The 17,182-nt window shown below is 53.3% G+C and overlaps 1 protein-coding gene across 4 annotated transcripts in view; it reads left to right on the forward strand.

Annotated features, from left to right (window-relative positions):
- AK7 (adenylate kinase 7) overlaps positions 1–17,182 on the forward strand; it is a 64,974-nt gene that overhangs the window by 9,091 nt on the left and 38,701 nt on the right. For 3 of the 4 annotated variants that reach the window (XM_070065609.1, XM_070065612.1, XM_070065610.1), the window contains exons 4-6: positions 5,550–5,644; positions 9,725–9,835; positions 12,736–12,816. In XM_070065609.1, coding sequence (XP_069921710.1) covers positions 5,550–5,644; positions 9,725–9,835; positions 12,736–12,816 — 287 coding nt within the window. The remainder of the gene's footprint in view (positions 1–5,549; positions 5,645–9,724; positions 9,836–12,735; positions 12,817–17,182) is intronic. The other variant, XM_070065611.1, reaches the window with a different exon arrangement.

Here is a 17,182-nt window from a genome sequence, read left to right on the forward strand (position 1 = left end):
GAGAGCAAGCAAGAGAGGGAGAGCAAGAGGGAGAAATCTTTCATCCTTTGGCAACAACAGCCAGGGTTGGGCCAGGCCTAAGCTGGTAGCTTGGAACCCCATTTGGGTCTCCCATGAGGGTGGCAGGGACCCAGGCACTTGGGTCATCGCTGCTGCCTCCCAGGGTGCACACTCTTGGGAAGCTGGAATCAGACGCAGAGCCGGGACTGTGACCCAGGCTCCGATATGGGATGGGGCATCTCAAGCAGTGGCTTAGCCAGTGCCCCCCAACACCTGCCCCGCTCGTTGTGTTGTTGTTGTTGACACTTTGTAGTTGCTGCTTCGGTGTGGCTTACTCTGCCCGAGAGTCACCAGGCAGATTAGCGCCCTGGAAAAACTGGTGTGAGGCCCAAAGGACGAAGCCCAGGCTGCTGAGGGTGCCTGTGGATAACCAGCCCCAGAGTGGTTATTTTTAATTCAGTAAGTGTTCCCCAATCCCAAAAACAAGGACAGGCTGATAGAACATGCTTTGAAAAGTAGAATGGCAGAAAAAGAGAAAGGATGGGGCCGGCGCTGTGGCATAGGGGGTAAAGCCACCACCTGCAGTGCCGCATTCCATATGGGTGCCGGTTCGAGTCCCAGCTGCTCCACTTCTGATCCAGCTCTCTGCTATGGCCTGGGAAAGCAGTGGAAGATGGCCCAAGTCCTTGGGCCCCTGCACCCATGTGGGAGACCTGAAGGAAGCTCCTGGCTCCTGGCTTCGGATCAGCTCAGCTCTGGCCATTGCAGTCATTTGGAGAGTGAACCAGCGGATGGATGACCTCTCTCTCTCTTTCTTTCTCTCTCTCTGCCTCTCCTTCTCTCTCTGTAACTGACTTCCAAATAAATAAATAAATCTTAAAAAAAAGAAAGAAAGAAAGAAAGAAAGAAAGAAAGAAAGAAAGAAAGAGAAATGAAAAGAGAAAGGACCAAAATTTAAAAATAAACAAACAAGCAATCTACATCCTCTGAGCCCCTCGGGTCTCAGAGCGCAGTTCGGTGCTGTTCGGATTTGTCTCCTCCCTGAGTCTGGAGCAAAGGCCCTAGCACCGGGCATTCCGGTGCCTTCTGGGGAGTTGTGCGGGGGGTCAGCTGGATCAAGGGTCAGCGAACCTGGTCCATCAATGGCCTCGTGAGCCCAGTCCCATTACGGGGGAAAAGCAGCCACAGGCACCATGTTCCCCAAGGGTCAGGTCCCCATAAAACTTACATACAAAATGCAGAGCTCCGTTCTGGCTTCAGTTCAAAGACACGGAAAGGAGCCTTGGAAGCAACCGTGCCACACTCAGGGAAGCGGCGACAGCAAAGCAGTGCCGGCCATGCATGGGTTCCCTTGGCAGCTCGCAGTGTGGGATTTCACATTCACAGCTCTGCAGCCAGATCCCCGGATGGCGGCTCCGACGGGGACGGGGGCAGAGCCCGTTTGAAGCCTGCTCCTGCACGTGACAGGTCATTGCACTGTCTGAAATAGCGAGCAGGTGGAATGTTCGCTGAGCACCCACGTGCACCAGGCTTTGGAAGGTGATGTTTCTTATCGTATGTTCTTGCCGTTGTCTCTGCACGTTTAATGCCGCTCTCTGAAATAAAGCCTCGGCATGTTCCAAAAAGTGAAAAGCGCAGCTGTGTGGGCTGGGCGTTTGGCACCACCGCACAGCCACCACTTGGGAAGCCTGCATCCATATTGGAGAGCCTGATTGGAGCCCTACCTACTCTGCTTCTGATCCAGCTTCCTGCTAATGTCACCCTGGGAGGCAGCCGGAGAGGGCTCAAGGACGTGGGTCCCAGCCACCCAAGTACAGGGGGACACAGGAGACCTCGACTGAATTCAGACTCCTGGCCTCAGCCTGGCCAAACCCTGGCTCTTGCAGGCATTTGGAGGGGAGAACCAGTGGATAAAAGACTGTCCTCTCTCCCTCTCTCTCTCTCTCTCTCTCCCTCTCTTCCCCTCGCTCTCTTCCTTTAAAAACAAAACAAAACAAAAAAGCAAAATAAAAACAATTCCATGTGTTTCCTTCCTACACCGTTATTAGTCCCCCAAAGTGACCTTGTCTATTTAATACACACGGATGCCTGCGTGGGTGCCCCTTGACTGTGAACTTGACATCTGCCACTGAGCTCCTGCTGTGACAGATGAACACCCACCCTCTCCTAGGACCACCTGACGGAAACTGACACTGCAGTTCCTTTTGTGAGCCTTGAAACGTAGACTCTGTTTCTGCTACCTTCTTCATTCTGACAAAGAGCTTTGAAGAATTAAGAAAATGTTACAAAAAAAAAAAAAAAAAAAGCCTGCACCGCAGCTCACTAGGCTAATCCTTCACCTGTGGCGCCAGTACTCCGGGTTCTAGTCCCAGTTGGGGCACCGGATTCTGTCCCGGTTGCTCCTCTTCCAGTCCAGCTCTCTGCTGTGGCCTGGGAAGGCAGTGGAGGATGGTCCAAGTGCTTGGGCCCTGCACCCGCATGGGAGACCAGGAGAAGCACCTGGCTCCTGGCTTCAGATCGGCGCAGCGCCAGCCATAGCAGCCATTTGTGGGGTGAACCAACGGAAGGAAGACCTTTCTCTCTGTCTCTCTCTCACTGTCTAACTCTGCCTGTCAAAAAAAAAAAAAAAAAAAAAAAAAAAAAAAAAAAAAGAAGTTACTTCTCTACTCAGAGAAAAGTTTTAATGGAGTTAATGCAACTTTTAGAAAATTATATGTCTATTTAAAAGGCAAAGAGAGACAGAGATCAGCCTCCCAAATGCCCCAAACAGCCAGGGCTGGTCAAGGCGGAAGCCGGGGACTGGAAGCTCAGTCCAGGTCTCCTGCGTGGGTGGCCGGGACCCGGCTACGTGAGCCTTCACCCACTGCCTCCCGGGAGCACATTAGTAGGACGCTGGATCCGACTTGATCCCAGGCGCTCAGAGGCATGGGCTGTGGGTGGCACAGGTGGTGTCCCGACCATCGCGCCCACGCTCGCCGTGTATCCCGTCATTTGGAGACACGGAGCCTTGTGTCTGCAGGAGAGGACTGCCAGGGGCCCTCCGGTCTGTCAGCGCAGTCACCTGGCTCATGGGGGTCACGGCTCTGGGGACGTAGAGGCAGGGACTCTGCCACTTTTCCTGATGCACAATCTCAGATTGTGTTTTCCTTACAATGGATGTGTATTACATTTTAATAATTTTTTAAAAGATTTATTTATTTATTTGAAAGGCAGAGTTACAGAGAGGCAGAGAGAGAGAGAGAAAGGGAGGAAGAAGTCTTCCATCCGCTGGTTCACTCCCAAAAGGCTGCAATGGCCGGAGCTGCGCCGATCCGAAGCCAGGAGCTTCTTCCGGGTCTCCCACGTGGGTGCAGGGGCCCAAGCACTTGGGCCATCTTCCACTGCTTTCCCGGGCCATAAACATAGAGCTGGATTGGAAGTGGAGCAACTGGGACTCGAACCGGTACCCATATGGGATGCTGGCACTGCAGGCGGTGGATTTACCAGCTACGCCACAGTGCTGGCCCCTTTTAATAATGTTTTATTGAATTATTTTAAAATGTTTCAGAATTCTCCCACCTCACTTTTCACAGACACCATGGAGGGAAGGCAGGATGACTCAGGAGAGAGAGAGAAATGATTAGGGGTGACAGAAAACCTTTGCGTGTGTGGATAAAGGGTGTGTTTAAAGGGAGCAGGCAGGGCACTTTGGAACCATTATAAATATCAGCACTGCAAAGGGTAACCCAGTTTGAGGGCCTCTAAGTGTGCCAAGTACTCACAAAATAGGCCAGTCTGAAGCCCAGCACAGCAGAAAGGGGAAAAGACCAACACTGAATTGTCATTAGAATAGAAATAGGAGCTGAACTGGTGTTGAAGTTTGGCCTGAGGATGTGGACACGGCTCCGAGGCTTGGTTCCGCCAGCCCATCTCGTCGTGGGCTAGACTTTACTTGCCAGGCGAGGAGCTCGGCGTTTCCCGGTTGGTCTGTTGGTTAGAATCGCCTCGCGAATGCAGAGATATGCGGCGATGCCTCTGACACCGGACCTCTGCCGCCTGCTGAGACCTCACTTTACAGCTTAGGGTTTGCCTTCCGGAAAGGGGCACCCCTCACCCCTGGAAGAAGGCGTCAGTGGAATCCCTTGCTGACCACACACAAGGAGGTTCCATTCTCTTTTGTTTTTTTGACAGGCAGAGTGGACAGTGAGAGAGAGAGACAGAAAGGCCTTCCTTTTGCTGTTGGTTCACCCTCCAATGGCCACTGCGGCCGGCGCACCGCACTGATCCGAAGCCAGGAGCCAGGTGCTTCTCCTGGTCTCCCATGTGGGTACAAGGGCCCAAACACTGGGGCCATCCTCCACTGCCTTCCTGGGCCACAGCAGAGAGCTGGACTGGAAGAGGGGCAACCAGGACAGAATCCAGTGCCCCAACTGGGACTAGAAACCAGGGTGCCAGCGCTGCAGGCGGAGGATTAGCCTATTGAGCCACGGCGCCAGCCCAATTCTGTTTTGTTTTGTTCAGTTTTTTTTTTTTTTAAACTTATTTATTTGGAAGGCAGAGTGACAGAGAGAGGTGGGGAGATAGAGCAAGATCTTCCATCCACTGGTTCACTCCCCAAATGGCCACAACAGCCGTGGGTGGGCCAGGCCAAGGCAGGAGCCCAGAACTCATTCTGGGTCTTCCACATGGGTGCAGAGGCCCCAGCATTTGAGCCATCTTCCACTGCTTTCCCAGGAGCATTAGCAGAGCTGGATCAGAAGTGGAGCAGCCGGGACTTGAACCGGCACCCATATGGGATGCCAGCACCACAACATTGTCCCCGACATTTGGCTGTTAAGTTAGTGTGTAGAGAGCTCTCCGATAAAGGGACAAGCACTTTGGAAAGCAAATACTCCCCTTCTGTCCACCTGTATTCTACTTACCCATCCCTAGAGGATAGACGTAGCCAAGCACTCCTGCCTTACCAATGCTCTCCACCAGGGTGTCAGTCCCCAGGGCAAAGCTCCCACAGCCAGGCAGAGCAGAGGGAAGGCGCACCTTCCTCAGCAGCTTCACGAGTCAGGGCTGCTGTATGCGAGATCCCAGTAGGGCTTACTCTCTGATCTGGGGGCTCTGCAGCCCCCCACATCCACCCTGCTCCATTCTCCACGCAGACGGCAAAGCCTGCCTCGATCGTACCCAGCCCCATTACTTCCCTCTATGATTCTGGACCAAGTGTGCCTCAGTTGCCCCATCTGTAAAACGAACATAACAGCAGTCCCTGTCTCATAGGGGTGAGAACTCGGCGAAGCCCAGGAATGGTTCTAATTCCGGTCGCTAGGGTGCGTATTGTCAGCAGCCGCTCGTTACAGAAGGGGTCGGGCAGCGGCAGGGAGGACCGGAAGAGCAAAGCTGGGTGTGTGGCCCTGAAGCAGCGAAGGCAGCACCGCCCTGGTGTTAGGCTGGTCCTGGGGGGCGTAACCCAAGCCCCCTGCTGACTGCCGTGCACGACTTCCAGAGGGAGTGCTGTCTGCACACACATAACCGCTCTGCCTTTTTTTTTTTTTTTCCCTTTTCCCTTGGCCCTGCAGCACTGAATGAAGAAATCATCCATTTTGAAAAGCGGAAAGTATTTATTTTGGTGTCCACGGTGATGACTTGGGCGCGATCCAAGCCCCTGGACCCGGTAAGTAGGGAGCGTCCGCTTCCTCTTGGGCAATGCGTCTCTCACACGGTGCAGAGGGCGCCGTGTTCGGGGAGCTGTGTTTCCTTACACTCCTGAGCCCTGTGCCATAACGGGCACTCAGCAGAGCTCACTGACTGCTTCAGTTGTAGGGACTGCGTTGTTCTTGTGCCACCAGCAGTAGCAGCACTGTTAGACGATGGTCCCACGGAGCGCATGATAACACTGCATCAGCAGCAGCTTGCGTGCAGGACCCTGAAGGTGACTATAAGGTTACAATGGGGACCAGCATTGTGGCGTAGCGGGTTAGGCCTCCACGTGTGACATCTGCATCCCATATCCGAGTGCTGGCTGAAGTCCCGCCTACTCTCTTCTGATCCAGCTTCCTGCTAACGTGCCTGGGAAGGCAACGGAAGATGGCTCAGGTGCTTGGGCCCCTGCCACCCCTGTGAGCCGCCTGGGCGGAGTTCCAGTGTCCTGACTTCAGCCCTGCCCAGTCGTGGCTGTTGCAGTCATTTGGAGAGTGAGCCAGCAAATGGAACTTCTCTGTTCTGTCTCTTCCTCACTCTCTGTCATTCTGCTTTTCAAATAAATAAATCTATTAAGAAGAAAGATTATAACAGAGCTGGAAAATGTCTGCTTTACAGCAAAGTGCCTACAAATAAATGACAGAATGCAAGTGTGGCTCAGAGGTGGACTCAGTGTGAGAAAGTTGGGGCTGGTGTTTGGCACAGCTGTTACCACACTGCTTGGGGGCCTGGGCTGTAGTGGAACAGGTTAAAGCCCTGGCCTGCAGCACCAGCATCCCATATAGGCCATGTATGGAGTCCTGGCTGCTCCAATTCCAGTCCGGCTCCCTGCAAATGCACCTGGGAAAGCAGTGGAAGATGGTCCAAGTTCTTGGGCCCCTGTATACATGTGGGAGACCTGGAAGGAGCTACTGGCTCCTGGCTTCTGATTGGCTCAGCTCTGGCTGATGCAACCATCTGGGGAGTGAACCAGAGGATGGAAGACCTCTCTCTGTGCCTCTACCTCTCACTGTAATTCTGTCTTTAAAATAAAGTAAATCTTTTAAAAATTTAAAATCAATAAACACCACTTGGGACACCCACATGCTGTATCAGAGAGCCTTGGCTTCCTGCTAATGCCCACTCTGGAGGTAGCAGGTGATGGCTCAGGTACCTGGATCCCTACTACACGGTGACCCAGGCTGAGTTCCAAGCTCCTGGCTTTGGCCTGGCCCAGCCCTGGCTGTTGTGGGCATTTGGGGAGTGAATCAATGATAGAAGACCTTTATCTGTCTCTCTTTCAAAAATAAAATGAAAAATTTAAAAGTTTAATATGAATAAGTTTTAGAAACACTATATCCACTACATTTTGGTTCTATTTTCTTTTTGATGCACACCCAAAAATGTTTGTGACAAAAATATAGGTTTAGAAAAGTCAAAAAGAGTGCTCCTTCTTTTTAAATTTTTAATTTATTTTCAGTCTATTCAAAAGGCAAAGAGACAGACAGACAGGTAGAGAGAGATCTTCCATCTGCTGGTTCACTCCCCAAATGCCCACATCAGCCCAGGCTGGGCCAGGCTGAAGCCAGGAGCTTGGAACTCAATCCAGGTCTCCTGTGCGGGTGGCCGTCACCGGCTGCTCTCCAGGGCATTAGCAGGAAACTGAAATTAGCAGTGGACCCAGGACCTGAACTCAGGTATTCTAACGTGGGATGTGGGTGTCCCAAGCGGTGTGTTTAACCAAAAGCTTGCCCTAAACGTGCTCTTTCAATACGTCGGGATCAGGAAGCATACCTGATAAGCAGCACTGCTATACCGCCACACACTGCTTAGCAAGAAGGGACCCAGCGTCTCTGGGCAGCGCACTGTGACCTGTGAATTCGAAGCAGGCAGTGCTGTGGGGGCTGCCTCGTCACCCTTGTTCCTGGTCGGTCTGGAGATCGGCTGTGCATCATGGACCTTTGCTATCAGTGTTCGGGCTGTTCCCTTTAATACGTAAATTTCACTTTTAACAGCAACAAATAAAGTACATGTGAAGTCCAGATTTCAGTTCCTGGCGACTGTGTGTCATTTGCTTTCGGGTGAATGGTGAGACATGGTGTTGGCTCAGCCTGCGTTAAATCCATCATCCTGCTTCACGGTAGAGTCATGGCTACCGGCTTTCCTGGACACTCAGCCTCCCTTACCAACTCTCATTGTGAATACCACGCGTGTCGTCCTCCTGCCGGGAGGAACTCTTCAGAGTTCAGGGCACCAAAAATAGTTTATGGAAAATGAAATTAAAAAGCAGTTTACTTTGGTGCAAAACACCATTGACATCCCGGCAGAGGGGTTTTCAAGCCGTTCACGGAACCTGCAAATTCTGAAAGGATTTTGCAAGGATTTCAAGGTTTTTCTGCACCAAAATCAGCTTCTCTTTTAATTTCATTTTCCACAAACTTTTGGTTTTAAAGATTTACTTATTCAAAAGGCAGAGTGACAGACAGAGGAAGAGAGAGAAAGAGGTAGAGTGGGAACTTCCATCCCCTGGTTCACCCACCCCGCGACAGCCTGGGCTATGCCAGGTCGAAGGCAGGAGCCAGGACCTCCCTCCAGGGGGCAGGAACCCAGGACTTGGGCAAGCGCGTGCTGCTGCCCGGGCAGGGGGTGAGTGAACCAGTGGATGAAAGATGCTTCCCTCTCTCTCTCTTTTCTCTCTCTCTCTCTGTCTTTAAAACAAACTGAAAGTAAATATTTTTAAAATTTAAAAATAAAGTGACATAAGAGTTTAAAAACAGGCAAACAAGAAAAAACCCTTCATGGTGTTCGGTCCCTCTTAGAAGAAATCTAAACTCCACGTGACCCGGAAGCCCGGGTAATCTGGCTCCCGCCCACCTCCTCCCCCGCGGCTCCCCCCCCCCCCCCCCCCGCCCCGGGCACCCGGCGTTCGGGGCCTTCTCCCCACCTCTCAGACACCACGCCAGCGGTTGGGCCCCCACCTTAGGGTCCTCATCCTGGGAGTCTTCTGCCCCTGAGATGACTTTCCTGTAAGCTCCGGGCGCACATGCTTGGTGCAGGTTCACTTAGCCCCAGGAGCTGCGCTGGAAAGTCCTGGAGCAGACACTGGGCAGTACAACCCTGCTCGGACACGGACGCCGGGTCTGGGTGCATCCGGCAAGTCTCCCTGGAGCATGGCTCTCGACTTGCTCTTGGATGCCCCCGTGAGTGTGAGCCCCGTTGTTCTGGGTGAGCCCCTCTCTGGGACTGCACGGTGGGGGGGCAGTGGTGGAGACACTGGACGTGACGGGCAGCTCAGTGGGCCGTCAGGACGCACTGTGAGGGCAGGTGTTGTGGTGCAGCAGGCGAAGTCCCTGCTCGCCTTGCTAGCATCCCATACTGGAGTTCCAGTTCGAGCCCCAGCTGCTCCCCTTCTGATCCGGCTCCCTGCTGGTGCACCTGGGAAGTCACTGGAAGACGGCCCGAGTACTTGGGCCCCTGCACCCATGTGGGAGACCAGGATGGAGATCTAGTCTTCTGCCTGGCCCAGACCTGCCCGTTGCTGCCATTTAGGGAATGAGCCAGAGAATGGAAGACCTCTCTCTCTCTCTCTCTCTCTCTCTCTCTCTCTCTCTTTCTCTCTCTCTCTCTCTCTCTCCCTCCTTCTTCCTCACTTTGCCTTTCAAATGAATAAATAAAACTTAAAAAAGCCAGTGTCGTCCCCATTCCCAGGGTGACCTGGTAGCTCATCTGCCTGTTGAATCGTCTTTAAAGCTCGCCCGTGGACGGTTTTCATGCATGCGATGATGTGATTGGGAGGGAGTGCCAGTGTGGCAGAGGAAACAAATAACAAGATTTAAATTAAAAAAATGAAACTGCAGGCTTCAGGAGAATGAACAAGAAGTGGTTTATTTAGATTTCAAACGTTGGTCAGGTTGAGTCTAAGGATCAGATGTGGCTAGCTGAAGAGGTCTCAGCACAAGTGCATCCCTCGGGTGGGCAGTGGCTCCAGGTCCCGCGTGCGCTTCCAGGAAGGCCTCGTGCGGGTTGGAAGCGCACCGGGTCTCTCGCGTCCAGTCTGAGCCCTCTCCTCCTCCAGGACGACGCCGAGGTGCCCTTTACTGAGGAGGATTATCGAAGAAGGAAGCACCACCCGAATTTCCTGGACCACATCAATGCAGAGAAAATGGTTCTCAAGTTTGGAAAAAATGTAAGTGTGGGGCAGGTGCTGGCTGGGACGTCTACACCCCACGTCAGGGTGCCTGTGTTTGGCTTGGGCACACCTTCCTAGGTCATCCTCTGGCTCATGCACACCCTGGGAGGCAGCAGGTGGTGACTCAGGGCCCTGCCACCCACGTGGGAGATCTGAATGAAGCTCACGGCTCCTGGCTTGAGCCTGGCCCTGCCCCGGTTGTTGTGAGTATTTGGGGAGTGAACTAGCAGATGGGAGAGATCTCTCTTTGTCTCTGCCACTCTGCTTTTCCAAATAGGTAAAAATCAATGTTTAAAAGGGAGAAGCGACACCTTTTTAAACAAAGTGAGTCTGGAATCTGGAGCCTTAGAGGAGGGAATTCTTTTTGAGGCCATGGACTCCCCACCTGCACCGGCATTTGCACAGCCCTGGGCAAGCTAACAGTCGCACTCTGCCTTGAGGGGTGCCTGCTCGGCCAGGACTGTCCTCAGCTCAAGTCTTTAAATCTCCGAGCTTAAGTTCCTCCTACCGGCAGCCACAGGTCTCTGAGTTCCACGCTCCCCCTGGTCTGATTGTCCCTAGGGATCCTGGCCCAGACCAGGTCCGCTCAGCTGAGCGCAGGCCCGGCTTATCAGAGTCGATTGGCCCGAAGAGGCAATACATCAGCATTTTCCCTGCTTCCGTAATGCATCTCCTTTCTTTCTTTCTTTCTTTCTTTCTTTCTTTCTTTCTTTCTTTCTTTCTTTCTTTCTTTCTTTCTTTCTTTTTTTTTTAAAGATTTATTTTATTTATTTGAAAGACAGAGTTACATAGAGAGGTAGAGACAGAGAGAAAGGTCTTCCATCTGCTGGTTCACTCCCCAGTTGGCCGCAATGGCCGGAGCTGCGCTGATCTGAAGCCAGGAGCCAGGAGCTTCTTCTGGGTCTCCCATGCGGGTGCAGGGGCCCAAGGGCTTAGGCCATCTTCTAGTGCTTTCCCAGGCCATAGCAGAGCTGGATTGGAAGAGGAGCGGCCGGGACTAGAACTGGCGCCAATATTGGATGACTGCACTGCAGGTCAGGGCTTTAACCCTCATTTATTTCTTAAACCAGCCCTGGAAAGTTCACACTGAGCTCCTGGTACAAGTACGGAGGCGGAGGCTTCCAGAGGTTACTGTGCTCAAGGTCACAGGGCTAGACTTTCCCCAGCACCGTGCGGAGCTCATCCCAGCCTTCCTCCCAGTGACGCGGGCACCGTGGGGAAGACGTCGGTTGGCAGAGCTCCACCAGCCACCACAAGTGGTGGGGTCGGTTTTATTTTTTATTTCTGACACCGAAACCCTGTCGTTCAACAGTTAACTCTTGACACACCTGTGCCCCTGATTAAGACGTTCCGAGAAGTGCATGCAAACAAGAAGCTGGTCATTCTCCTGTTACTGTGTCAACATACGTGTCTATTATAAAATCATTTTTATGGGCCAGTGCCGCAGCTCACTAGGCTAATCCTCCGCCTTGCGGCGCTGGCACACCAGGTTCTAGTCCCGGTCGGGGCGCCAGATTCTGTCCCGGTTGCCCCTCTTCCAGGCCAGCTCTCTGCTGTGGCCAGGGAGTGCAGTGGAGGATGGCCCAAGTGCTTGGGCCCTGCACCCCATGGGAGACCAGGAGAAGCACCTGGCTCCTGGCTTCGGATCAGCGCGGTGCGCCGGCCGCGGTGGCCATTGGAGGGTGAACCAACGGCAAAGGGAGACCTTTCTCTCTCTCTCTCTCTCACTGTCCACTCTGCCTGTCAAAAAAAAAATCATTTTTATGTCCCCTACCAAAATACATGCAGGGCTCCCAGGCACTGAACGAGAAGTGACTGAGAACTCGCTTCCTGTGTGCATAGCCAGGTGCTGAATGTCTTAGCCGTGGGGCCCTGTGACTCCTCGGTGCCTCCTCCAGGCTCCATGAAGTGGGAACTGCTCTCATCACCGCCATCTAGGGATCTGGACCTTACCCAGAACCCTAAACCCACAGGTGCAAGACCAGCAGGGATATTAAACAACAGTTCTAAGACGACACCTAGTGGTCCCAGAGGATAATACAAGAGGGACTTTAAAGGTCCCCACCTCTGTCCTGCTGTAAAAACCGCATTCACTATAGAAATGCAGTACAAACCCTGTGAGTGTAAACTATTTGAAGGAAGCATGGAATTGGAAATTCGATCCCCTTTTTTGTTAATTAACCTTACCTCGGCTACATCATTAAACCTTTGAGCTTAGACTGAATGAAGGGGCTGGATTAGATGGCCCACATTTCTTCCACTTCCAAATGCTGTAACCACATTATTTTATTAAAATTGATGACTTATTGGTCATTTATGTCCAATTCACTGATTGAAAATGTATGACCTAACAACACTGATTTAAGTGGACAACACTCTAAAAGCAGAAGTGTGATCACGTAGGTATCTTCCCTGTATAAAAACAGTAAACTTGACCTTTAGATGAGTTCCACCTGCTCCACTCCAGATCCAGCTTCCCGCAGTGCCTGGGAGGCAGCGGGTGATGGCCCAAGTACTTGAGTTGCTGCCGCCCACAAGGGAGACTGGGACGGAGCTCCTGGCTCTTGGCCTTGGCCTGGCCCAGCCTCGGCTGCTGCACACATTTGGGGCAGTGAACCAGTGGATGGAAGACCTCTCTCTCTGCTTTTCAAGTGAATAAATAAATCTTTTTTTCAAAGGGAATCCCAGTTAACTTTTACTAGTTGTTAGGCATTCGTGAATGGTGTGGGTGGTGATAAGGGATACATTTGCTATCCTAAGCAATGCTTTAGAAACCTGAAAGAATTCATGAAACTCCCTGCAGTGCCCACTTCAGCTCTAACAGACCCTGGTCCCCTAGGCTTCAGCAGAACACACCAGCAGGACTGCATCAACTTTCCCTGTATTTTCTCTAACAGGTCAAAAAGTTCGCGACCTACGTGGTTGCTGCCGGGCTCCAGTACGGAGTGGAAGGAGGCCTCTTGCACCCTTTTTTTAAGGTCTGTCTAGTCAGTGACCGTGGGTGTAGGCTGGGTGACGGGAGGTCTCACCACGCGGTGGGGTTTCTGTTGCATCCAGCGGTAGCGGGTCAGTGACCACTGGAGAACTTGGACGGCAGCGTCACCACCCACACTCCTTCCCCGTCGTCAACAATCCGTCCACACTCTCGGCATTACTGAGAAAAAGATGGGTCTCCTTTCATTCGTGAGACCGTCACTGGTTGAGTGTCCGTCGTGTCCAAGTCCCAGGACACGGTGTTCTGGCCTCGAGGGAGTGGCGCTCTGGTGAGGTGGGGCAGCAGTCCCTGTCTCACCACAGCAAATGGCCTGCGGCAGCTCGCTGGGCAAGCCAGGAGGCCCCAGAGCTTCCTGGAGGCTCAACATCCAAGGTCACTGGTTTGGCCTCGGGAGAGGCCCCAGCACTGGACGGAGTTGCAATGGCAGGTGCACAGGTAGGGGAAGAGAGTCAGCAATGCTGGGGTCTAACCCCTCCCAAAGGGCAGCTCCCCTGGTGACCCAAAGACCTCCCACTAGGCCCCACCTCTTAAAGGGTTCACCGCCTCCCACAGTGGGGACTCCGTTCCAATGCACGAACCTCTGGGAAGCGCCCTTAAACCGTCTCCAGCCATAGCAGGTGCAGGAGATAACAGACAAGATACTGAGTATTCCAGATGCGGAAACGCGTGTGGCAAACAAGAAAGCGAAGGAGGGTTGAGAGGGCCAGCGGACGTGCTGGGCAGCACTGGCATCTCACGCGCGGGGACTGAGGAGGGCCATTCCTAGAAGTGACATCTGAGCCCAGAGTGGAAGACAGTGAGACAGCCACCCGGTTTCCTTTCTGCAGAAAGATCACGCCAAGTGGTCAAGGCCGTAATTACAGAGAACCGAGCAGAAATGTGCTGGCTGTTGTTCAAGGGACAATAAGAAGTTCTAGGGGGCAGCGCTGTGGCGCAGTAGGTTAATCCTCCGCCAGCGGCACCGGCATCCCCTATGGGCGCCGGTTCTAGACCCGGCTGCTCCACTTCTGATCCAGCTCCCTGCTGTGGCCTGGGAAAGCAGTAGGAGATGGCCCAAGTCCCTGGGCCCCTGCACCTGGGTGGGAGACCTGGCTCCTGGCTCCTGGCTCCTGGCTTCGATTGGCTCAGTTCCAGCCGTTGTGGCCATTTGGGGAGTGCACCAGCGGATGGAAGACCCCCCCCCCCTTCTTCTCCTCTCTCTGTGTAACTCTGACTTTCAAATAAATAAATACATATTTTTTTTTAAAAAAGAAAATATATCATAGTGGAGAAAGTACGGAAGTAGGAGAGGGGAAGCTGCAAGGGTTCTTCACAGAGTTCATGGAAAACGTGAGATTAAAAGGGAAGTTCATTCTGGTGCAAAACATTTTTTATATCCGTGCATAATACTCTGCATTTTTCGTGAACGTCCAAAGACCCTTGGTAGATAGGAGAGTAGTCCCCGAGTCCTGGGTAGAAATGGTGCACGAGACAAAGATTGTTTGGATTTTTCATACACTCTGAAGGTAAATCCGTGGGGTTTGTTCAGAGCTTGGGTGGAAGGGCGACTAAAGGAAAGTAGAGGACTTCCAGGATTCTGGTCTAGGCAGCTGAAGCGTGGTGCTGCCAGTTACTGGAAGGAAGAAGACTGGGACTGGAGTGGGTTGGGGCAGCACTTGCCGTGGGAAGCTCTGGAACTGCGTGTCGGCGTTAAGTCTGAGACGACTGAAACCCAGTGCAGGTGCCCAGGAGGTGTTGGACATCACAGTCTGGGGACCAAGGGAGCGGGCAGGACACGGACGCTGTTTAAACCCATGGGACTGGACGACTCCACTGAGGATGAACACGGAGAAGAGAAGAGGTTTGAGGGCTGGCTCTTGGGCCACTCCCCTGCTGGGAGTCAGATGCGGGAGATAATCAAGTGAGAGGAAACCCGAGAATTGACCACTGCACAGGAACAGGCTCCGGAGGGAGTAAGAGGAAGCAGGATGAGTAGCATCCAGAGCGTGTGTTCTGAGGGGTTTTGCTTTAAGTAGGGGACAGAGAAAGAAGGCAGAGATGAAGGAAGAGGTGAAGTCGAAAGAGAGTAGTTGGATTGATTTTGTTTTAAAGATTATTTATTTGAAAGGCAGAGACGTGGGGGGAGGGAGAGAGAGAGAGAGAGAGAGAGAGAGAGAGAGAGAGGTCTCCTATCCGCTGGTTCACTCCCCAAGTGGCCGCAACGGCTGGAGCTATGCCGATCAGGAGCCAGGAGCTTCTTCCAGGTCTCCCACGTGGGTGCAGGGACCCAAGGACTTGGGCCATCTTCTGCTGCTTTCCCAGCCACAGCAGAGAGCTGGATGGGAAGTGGAGCAGCCGGGACTCGAACTGGCGCCCATATGGCATGCCGGCACTGCAGGCACAGCTCTACCCTCTGTGCCACAGCGCCGGCTCCAAGGATTGGTTTTTAACACAAGAATGAAAGGATAAACTGAAGAGAGTGCTTGTCCGCTGTTCTGGGCTGCCCCTAGCCTTCCTGACCACTGAGTACTGCCCTTCACAGTCCTCGGTCCAGGCCCTTTGTCTTCCCCCTCTGCGTTCTTCCTTGGATTGGTCTGTTGGTTCCCATGGCTGGTACCAACCACTCTCAACTTGTGGTCTCCAGCTGAATGCTGTCTCAAGTTTTAGCTCTTTGGGTCCAGCTGCCTGCTCAGCGCCTCACTTGGACTGTGTCTGTGGTCCCCCAGCACCTGCTCCTCCTCCAGGGCCCTGCCTCAGAGAACGGCCCGCCCTCCACCCAGCTGCACACTTGGAATCTAACTGATCCTCCACAGACCCTCCAAGTGCTATGGGAGACCCCCTCAGTGTCCCACTTCTCTCCACTCCCCGCCCTCCAGCTAAACCACCTCTTGCCTGCACACCTGTGGTAGCCTCCATCTCTCCCTTCAGCTCTTCCTCCCCACCATTGCTTCTCCAGGCAACAAAAGCAAATGTAACACTGTTACTTCACTGCTTCAAAACATTTCAGTGGTCCCCTCCCTCTCCCCTCCCTCCCTCCTTCCCCCCTCCCATCTCTCCCTCCCCTCCCTTCCCCCTTTACTCCTTCCTTTCCCTCCCCCTCTCCTTCCTCCCTCCCTCCCTCCTTTCCTTCCCTCCTCTCCCTCCCTCCTCTTTCTCCCTTCCCTCCCCCTCTCTTCTTCCTCCCTCCCTCCTCCTTCTTCCCCTCCCTCCCTCTCTCCTTTCCTCCTCCTTCCTCCTTTCCTCTCTCCTCTCCCTCCCTTCCCTCCCCCTCCCTCCTTTCCTCTCCCTCCTTCCTTCCCTCCCCCTCCCTCCCTCCCTCCTTCCCTCCCATCCCTCCCCTCCCTCCCTTCCCTCCCCCTCCTTTCCTCCTTCCTTCCCCCTCCCCCACCCCTCCCTTCTTCCTCCCTCCCTTCCTGCTTCCCTTCCTCCTTTCCTTGCCCCCGCCCCACCTCTGTCCCTCATCCAACACGTGATGCACGGATTTGGCCTCTGTGCTACTCAGTCCCGGGAGACCAGGATCTGCACTCAGGACTGGAGCTTAGGCTCAGGGACTCGTCCCAAGTGGAAGCTGCCAGGCGCTTTCTCCACTGAGCATTTCATCTGAAAGCTGATGGTGGAGGTATTTTTAAATTTAATTTCTTTTTTCTGATACTTAAATATATCCTGATGTGAAGCATTTTCTGTCTGTGTAGATGGCATGCACATGACTACTAAAGATAACTGATAATGTTGCAGATCTATTTTTTTTTTTTTTTGACAGGCAGAGTGGATAGTGAGAGAGAGACAGAGAGAAAGGTCTTCCTTTTGCCTTTGGTTCACCCTCCAATGGCCGCCACGGCCGGCACGCTGCAACCGGCGCACCGCGCTGATCTGATGGCAGGAGCCAGGTGCTTATCCTGGTCTCCCATGCGGGTGCAGGGCCCAAGCACTTGGGCCATCCTCCACTGCACTCCCGGGCCACAGCAGAGAGCTGGACCGGAAGAGGGGCAACCGGGACAGAATCCGGCGCCCCGACTGGGACTAGAACCCGGTGTGCCGGCGCCACAGGCGGAGGATTAGCCTATTGAGCCGCAGCACCGGCCAAAGATCTATTTTTAAAAATTTATTTATTTGAGAGGCATAGAGACTTACACACAGACACACTGAGAGAGAGATGGGGGACAGGAGAGAGAGGGCTCTCATCTACTGCTTTGCTCCCCAGATGTCCACAGTGGTCGGGGCTGGGCTGAGTCTGAGCCCAGGAGCCAAGAACTCAATGCGGGTCTTCCGCAGTGTGTCAGGGGCCCAGCTACGTGAGCTGTCACCGCGGCCTCCCAAGCAGCACGTTAGCAGGAAGCTGGAACCGGAAGGCCCAGCCAGGACCGAATCCT

Source organism: Oryctolagus cuniculus, chromosome 20 (assembly GCF_964237555.1).
Source record: "Oryctolagus cuniculus chromosome 20, mOryCun1.1, whole genome shotgun sequence".
Classification (NCBI taxonomy): Eukaryota; Metazoa; Chordata; class Mammalia; order Lagomorpha; family Leporidae; genus Oryctolagus; species Oryctolagus cuniculus.